General features: G+C 40.9%; 2 protein-coding genes across 3 annotated transcripts in view; one reads left to right on the forward strand and one right to left on the reverse strand.

Annotated features, from left to right (window-relative positions):
* LOC122542236 (galectin-2-like) overlaps nt 1-6546 on the forward strand; it is a 17350-nt gene extending 10804 nt beyond the window's left edge. Inside the window, exons 2-4 of the mRNA XM_043679763.1 lie at nt 3933-4009; nt 4730-4901; nt 5551-6546. Coding sequence (XP_043535698.1) covers nt 3933-4009; nt 4730-4901; nt 5551-5697 — 396 coding nt within the window. The 3' untranslated portion in view covers nt 5698-6546. The remainder of the gene's footprint in view (nt 1-3932; nt 4010-4729; nt 4902-5550) is intronic.
* gga1 (golgi-associated, gamma adaptin ear containing, ARF binding protein 1) overlaps nt 1-8234 on the reverse strand; it is a 119577-nt gene that overhangs the window by 75333 nt on the left and 36010 nt on the right. The gene's annotated exons all lie outside the window — the stretch shown is intronic.

Here is an 8234-nt window from a genome sequence, read left to right on the forward strand (position 1 = left end):
GGCCTGTTCTGTGCTGTACTGTTCTATGTTCTATGTTCAATGTAATGAACATAGGGAAATAAATAGTGACATCTTGAAAAATATCCATATTACAAAGAAGCAGGTGCTGGGTGTCTTAAAACACATAAAGGTGGATAAATCTCTGGGACCTAATCAGGACCTAAAGCTTTGTGGGAAGCTAGTGAATTGATTGCTGGGCCCCTTGCTAAGTTATCTGGATCATCAATAACCATAGATGACGTGCCAGAAGACTGGAAGTTGGCTAACATTGTGCCAGTATTTAAGAAAGGTGGTAAGGAAAAGTCAGGGAACTATAGACCGGTGAGCCTGACACTGTGGTGGGCAAGTTGTTGGAAGGAATCCTGAGGGACAGGATTTACATGTATTTGGAAAGGCAAGGACTGATTAGGGATAGTCAACATGGCTTTGTGCATGGGAAATGGAGTTTCCTTAACCTGATTGAAGTTTTTAAAGAAATAACAAAGAGGATTGATGAGGATAATGTGTTGGATGTAATGTATATGGACTTCAGTAAGGCATTCAACAAAGTTCCTTATGGTAGACTGGTTACAAGGTTAGATCACATGGAATACAGGGCGAACTAGCCATTTGGATACGGAACTGGCTCAAAGGTAGAAGACATAGGGTGATGGTGGAGGGTTGTTTTCCAGACTGGAGACCTGTGACTAGTGGTGTGTCACAAGGATTGGTGCTAGATCCACTACACTTTGCTATTTATATAAATGATTTGGATGTTAACATAGGAGGTATAGCGAGTAAGTTTGTAGATAACACCAAAATTGGAGGTGTAGTGGACAGTAAAGAAGATTAACTCAGAGTACAACGGGATCTTGATCAGGTGGGTTAATGAGCTGAGGAGTGGCAGATGAAGTTTAATTTAGATAAATGTGACATGCTGCATTTTGGAAAGGGAAATCAGGGCAGGACTTATACACTTAATAGTCCTGGGGAGTGTTGTTGGACAAAGAGATCTTGGACCGCAAATTCATAGTTAGTTGAAAGTGGAGCCGCAGGTAGATAGGATATTAGGAAGGCGTTAGATATGCTTGCCTTTATTGAACAGTGCATTGCGAATAGGAGTTGGGAGGTCATATTACAGCTGTACAGGACATGAGACAGGCCACTTTTGGAATACTGCATCTAATTCAGCTGTTCCTGCTCTGGGATGTTTGAAATTTGAAAGAGTCCAGAAAAAATTTCTAAAGATGTTGCCAGGGTTGGAGAGTTTGTGGGAGAGGCTGAATAAGCTGGGCTTGTCTCCCTGGAGCATCGGAGGCTGAGGGGTGACCTTATAGAGGTTTATAAAAACATGAGGGACATGGCTAAGGTGAATAGCCAAAGTCTTTTCCCTGGTTTAGGGGAGTCCAAAACTAGAGGACATAGGTTTAAGGTGAGAGGAGAAAGATTTAAAAGGGTCTTATGAGGCAACTTTTCATGCAGAGAGTGGTGTGTACATAGAATGAGCTGCCACAGGAAGTGATGGAGGCTGATACAATAACAACATTTGAAAGGCATCTGGATAGATATATGAATAGAAAGGATTTGGAGGAATATGGGCCACATGCTGGCAAATGGGATTTGATTAATTTAAGATTTCTGGTTGGCATGGACAAGTTGGACCAAAGGGTCTGTTTCCATGCTGTACTCTGTAACTGGGAATAATTGACACGATCGAGGCAGGGTAGGTAGTTAACGAGTCAAGTTTGGCAAGGTACTGCAGGAAAACCTACTAGGTCTCACAGTGGAAAACCTTCCACAAAAACCTTGGACTTAGCCAGAAAAAGGTAAGATTCAGTCCAAAATACCTGTGTACATCCTTGTACACATTTACTGAAAAAGTCTTATTACCTTGCCATGGGCACTCAACTCCTGACCTCATTACAGCCTGAGTTCAAACATAGAAAAAAGAGCTGAATTCCAGAGGTGAGGTGAGAGTAACAGCCTTTGATATCCAGGCCATATTAGACCAAGGATGGTATCAAGGAGGCCTAGCAAAACTGGAATCAATGGGAATCAGGAGGTAAACTCTCCACTGGTTTGAGTCATTGCTAGCACATAGGAAGATGGTTGTGGTTGCTGAAGGCCAGTCCTTTCAGCTCCAGAACATCTCTGTGAGATCCTCAGTGTAATATCCTACTCCCAACCATCTTCACCTGCTTCATCATTGACCGTCCCTCCATCATAAAGTCATAAATAGAAATGTTCACTAGTGATTGCACAATGTTCAGCACCAGTAGCGACTCCTCAGATACTGAAGCAGTCTATGTCCAAATACAACAAGATCTGGACAATATCCAGGCTTGTATTGACAACTGGCAAGTAGCATTTGTGCCACACAAATGTCAGACAATGATCATCTCTAATAAGAGATAATCTAACCACCACCCCTTGACAGGCAATGGTGTTACCATCACTGAATTCAGCACTATCAAGATCTGGGGGGCTTATAATTGACCAGAAACTTAATTAGACTTGCCATATAAATACAGTGGCTACAATAGCAGGCCAGAGGCTATGAGTGCTGTGGCGAGTAACTCTACTTCTCATACTCCAAAGCCTGTCTCCATCTCCAAAGTAAAGTCAGGAATGTGATGGAATATTCTCCAATTGCCTGGATGAGTGCAGCTCCAACAAGAAGCTTGACACTGTCTAGGACAAAGCAGCTTGCTTGATTGGTACCACATCCACAATCTTCGATTGCCTTCACCAATAACGCTCAATAGCAGCAATGTGTACCTTCTACAAGATGGAATGCAAAAATTAACATCTCAGACAGCACCCTTCAAATCCAAGGTTACTTCCATTTAGAAGGGTAAGGGCAGTAGATACATGGGAACACTACCACCTGCATGTCCCTCTCCAAGCCATTCACCATCCTGACTTGGAAATGTATCACTGTTCCTTCACTGTCACTGGATCAAAATCCTGGAATTCCCTCCCTAACAGTATTGCAGATCAATATAGAGCAGGTGGACTGCAATATTTAAAGAAGGTAGTTCACCACCATATTCTCAAGGGATGGACAATAAATACTGGCCAGGCAGCAATGCCCACATCCCACAAATAAATAAAAAAGTTTTTTTCAAAGGAAAAGGTGGATTTAATACTGCATAGATCCTAGATTAACAGACTTGTACCTTTATGACATGGCATATGACGAGTCAATGTAAAGGTACCCAACTCAACTGCAGTCACTCTCTCTATGTAAATTGGAGTCAGGATAGAATGTTTACTTAAATCAGTCTGCAGTTAGCACAGCAACCAGATTATATTGCTTTAGTCTGTGATTTGTAGCCAAGTAAATTGTTAATGATGATCAGAAACTTCAAGACATCTGCTGTTTGCTGGGAACAGAATTCCAGCAAATACTAATGATCTTGGGGGACACTTATTTCGATAATGTGTCCCCTAATTCTGTGTTCCCTCAAAAAGGGAAACATCTTCTCAGTATGTAATCTGTCAAGCACTGTCTGAATTTTTCTAACTGGGGGTCAGTTGACTGAAGAACTGATTTGCAATGCAGAGTGATGCCAACAGTGTGGTTCAATTCCTGCACTGGGGCTGATGTTATGAAGGACTTTCCACCTCAACCTTTTCCCTCACCTGTGGCATGGTCACTCTCAGGTTGAATTATCATTAGTTGTCTATCTCCAGTGAGACAGCAGCACGGTGGACTTGTAGGACTGTGGCAATTTTACATTATATTCTTCTAAACTCAAACGAATATAGGCCTAACCTGTTCATCCTTACCTCTTTCATCCCAGATGTGTAACTCCATGACTCAGTACCTTTGTGAGAATATGCGGACAAATTCAAATCTGTTCATAGTGGTAATCTGTGGGGATTTTTGCAAAGGAAAGTCATTATGTGTGGTAGTATTGACATTGTTTCCTTTCCAATTTTGAAAATAGTTTGAAATGCATAACATTAATTTGAAGAGCGGAGAAACTCTGAAGATTAAAGGAAAGATTACCGATGATGCAGACAGGTAAGATTTAATTTTCTTTCTTCTCTTTGCCCTGTTTCTTGACCAACTGCCTGCAAAGAAAATTCTAACTGCAAACAGATATAACATCAATGTACAAAAGTATGCATAAATTTGTGTATAGTCCACATAAACAAGGAAAGTGTACTGATAAAGCTCAGAGTACAAGAACATTGTGGTTTTAACCCCATTCCATAAATGTGAGCATAGAACTGAGGGCAAGCTACACTGTCAAATATGCAAACTTTTTAATATTTCATATCTCTCGAGTTATGCAAAGATGTCAATTAATTTTCATGAAGATTATTTACAGAATTAATGCCTTAAAATGTGTCCACCATACAGTATTTCAACTTTCAGCTTCAAGTAGCTTCCTACTTGTCTATTTATCTTTCTCTCCTTAACACCGAGGCTTGACCAATCAAGCACAGTGGCATAGATTGGTTAGCAGGCACATATAATAAAGCATAAAAAATTGAACACTGCATCAACTTTCAGATGAGATGGTCAACTGAGGAGACCTTTTTTTTCGTCTCCAGTGGAGAACAGAGTTCTCCCAGAGTCCTTGATAATATTTACCCCTTCACCAATTGGACAGTTTATCTGGTTATTTCCTTGTTGCTGTTCTTCTGCCTCATACATGCAGAAATACGCAGCACCCTCCCAGACTGACCACAACCAATGGGGAAAATGGTTGATTCTCCAACTCCTTTCTGGCCACAGATTTGCTGTGAACTTGGGGAGCAGTGAAGGTCATCTTGGGCTTCACTTCAACCCTCGTTTCCACGATGATGTTGATGGTGCTGTAATTGTCTGCAACTCGAAGTGCGATGACTGCTGGGGCAGTGAGCAGAGGGATATGGAGTTCCCCTTCACCAAAGGGTCTGAAATCAAGGTAAGGGCAGCCTGAATATTAAGCATTGCCAAGGTAACCTTGCTTCCCTTCGCAAATAGTGAAGCGGTAAAATTATAACGCATTACCAACTGTGCAGTAGCATCTCCTGATCAAAGCAGGGAGTTTTATTGCAGCAAATGCAGGAGGAATAGTTACATCACACAAGTTTGCCGAATAAAACCCACACAGGTTGCTTACAGCTGTGCTGTCTCTATGAATGATAAATAGCTGAAAGATTGCAAGTCAAATCATAGAGGCAATATTTTTATGTGTCAACACTTTCAATAATTAATTTTAAAACTAATGGTGCAGGGAAAATATTTTGTATGGTTGTCTTGCAAAAGTCATCCTCTTGGCATCAAGAATCTATTTGCTTTCCAATTGTTATGGGAAGTCAGGTTGCCAAGATGATAGGCAACCATTAGCAAGGATGGAGTCAGCAAAATCAATCAACCTGGCTGAGATCTTGCCCCAAAGTAACAATGTCAAGACTTCCCTGGATTCTGGTGCATGGTCTTACTGAATGGCAAACCAGTATGATGGGCCAAATGGCCTATTCCTACTTCTTAAAGTAGGATGCAGGCCCAGTTTGTCTTTTTTTTGCTTCGTTTTACTCTTATTCAAACCTTTCTTTTCTTTATTTCCACAGCTATATGTCACTTTCAAGGGAGACAGCTTTGAAATAAAGCTCCCGAATGATCATGTGTTGGAGTTCCCCAACAGATTATCCTTGGATAAAATCGACTACATGTCTGTGTGGGGAGGCTTCAAAATGGCTTCCTTCAAGTTCATTTAAAATGTCTGCAACACCATACCAGCTCCCACACACAAAAAAAGGAGCAACCAATGAGTGCTGGAAATTAGGAAATGTAGTAAATATTGGAAACATGCAGTTCTGTCAAGTGTCTGGATGCAAAAGATTTGATTTCATGAGAGCCTCCACCAAACTTAGTGGATGATGACATGGTTCAACACTGAGCTTTCCTCTCCCAGAGTTATAGATTCAAATCCAGTCTAGATTTCTTGGATGAAGATCTTCCCTTGCCACTGGTCTCAAAGGCGCTGCGTAAAATTAGTCCGGGCAATCTTAGTTCTATTCATACGGACCCATTAGTGACAATTCCCCCTCTTAGGAAAGGCTTAAAGATGGTCCATGTATGGAATGGATTAGCAGAGCAGGTTTTAAGGGCCGAAAGGTTCATGAGAACAAAGAACTAGGACCAGAGTGGGCAATTCAGCCCCTCGAGCCTGCTCCATCATTTAATACAATCATGGTTGATCTCAGCTTGGCCTCAACCCCACTTTCCTGCCCTCTCTCCAGAACACATTATTAATTAAAAATCTATTTAGCTCCTATTCCTATTTTCTAGATTACTTAGCCTCTGGCTTTTGTACATTTGAATTGGGAGTAACACCCATCGCACAATGTAGAAAAATATTCCTATTACTCAGCACAAGGACCACAGAACATAAATATTCAGGGAGAGAAGACCTCATCCAACCTCTTTGAATCTGTTCCAATCTAAGTGATTGACTCGCATCATCAATTTGGCTTTTTCCTTCTGAGCAACCTATATTTTTCTTATTGATAGAAATGCAACTACTGTAAGCCATCCATAAATAAAACCTCTTCTTGTGAGACTAATCAGTTCCTTGATGATGATTCTCATTCTATTAAGGGTTAACAGCAGGAGAAGCAAAATTGTATATGTTCACTTTCTTTTCCCCTGGTTCTGCCAAGGAATGTTAGAGGCGCCTGGTCTATCGGACGTGAGGTTTGGGTATATCAGAACATATGGGGTTCATAATACCGAGGTATAGTATATATAAAATGTGATTATATAAGATTGAATGTGTCTCTGACAACTGCTGGAGGAATGCTGCAATACATTAGGGTGTGGATGGATAGGTTAGGCGTCTTTATTGAAAGAGGGGTACACAGGGAATACAATGGAGATTCACCAGGTTAATTCCTGGAATTGTTTTATTAGGAGAGATTGAGGAGACTGCATCTGTATTTCTTAAACAATGTGACATAGGAGAAGCTGTATTCAGCTCATTGAGCCTGCTCCACCATTCAATGAGATCATGGTTGATCTGATAATTTTCAACTTCACTTTCCTACTTTTTCCCAAACCCTTGATCCCCTCGCTGATTAAAAAATCTTTATCAGCTTTGGTTATACTTAATGACCCCACCTCGACAGCCCTCTGTGGTAAAGAATTCCAAAGATTCACTACCTTTTAAGAGAACAAAGAATGAGGGATAACTTTGTTGAAACTTAAGAGTTTTTACAGAGCATGTCAAGATGGATATAGGTCAGAGGTTTCCCTGACTTGTCGCCCATTTCTACTTTGTGGGGGAAATGGGGAAGGAGGGCATCCTTCTTGAATTGCTGCAGTCGGTGCTTGTAGGAATCTTGTCAATGCTGTTCTAGAAACAGTGAAGGAATGTTGATATATATTCAAGTCAGGATGATGTGTCTTGGAGAAGAATTTGCAGCTGGTAGTTTTCCTGTGAATCTGCTACCTTTATCTTTCTAGATGGTATAAATTCCTTGTCCCACTTTAGCTTAATTTTATCATTCCTTTTCAATCTACAGATCACTCCCTCACCCAACATTGGAGCACCCAGATATCTTTCCTGTGCCCCATATTTGCTGAACAGATCAGTTGTGCCTTTTGTTTTGGAAGTTGTCCCTGTCCCTTTCAAGGGTGTTATATATTCATGAATCAACATTAATAATCACTGTTGGAAGAAGTGCAAATCAGTGTCACAGCAAATATATAGTCCTTTACAAACCTTATTTAAGGCAGAATGTCAATGCTTTAGAGGCTATTCTGAGAATGTTTACCAGAGTTAATAAAACATAAACAGAAATTGCTGGAGAAACTCAGCAGGTCTATCAGCACTTGTGGAGAGAGATGAGTTAACATTTCAAGTCCAGTAACCCTTCTTCAGAAAAATGTTAACCCTGCTTCCTCTCCACAAATGCTGCCAAACTTGAGTTTCATAAAACATAGAACATATAGAACGTAGAACATTACAGTGCAGTACAGGCCCTTCAGCCCTCGATGTTACGCTGCCCTGTCACACTAATCTGAAGCCCATCCCACCTACACTATTCCATGTACGTCCATATGCCTGTCCAATAACGACTTTAATGCACTTAAACTTGGCGAATCTACTACCGTTGCAGGCAAAGCATTCCATACCCTTTCTACTCTTTAAGTAAAGAAATTACCTCTGACATCTCTTATACCTATCTCCCCTCACTTTAAAGTTGTGTCCCCTCGTGTTTGCTGTTCCCATACTTGGAAAAAGGCTCTCCCT

This window comes from Chiloscyllium plagiosum, chromosome 39, assembly GCF_004010195.1.
Source record: "Chiloscyllium plagiosum isolate BGI_BamShark_2017 chromosome 39, ASM401019v2, whole genome shotgun sequence".
Taxonomy (NCBI): domain Eukaryota; kingdom Metazoa; phylum Chordata; class Chondrichthyes; order Orectolobiformes; family Hemiscylliidae; genus Chiloscyllium; species Chiloscyllium plagiosum.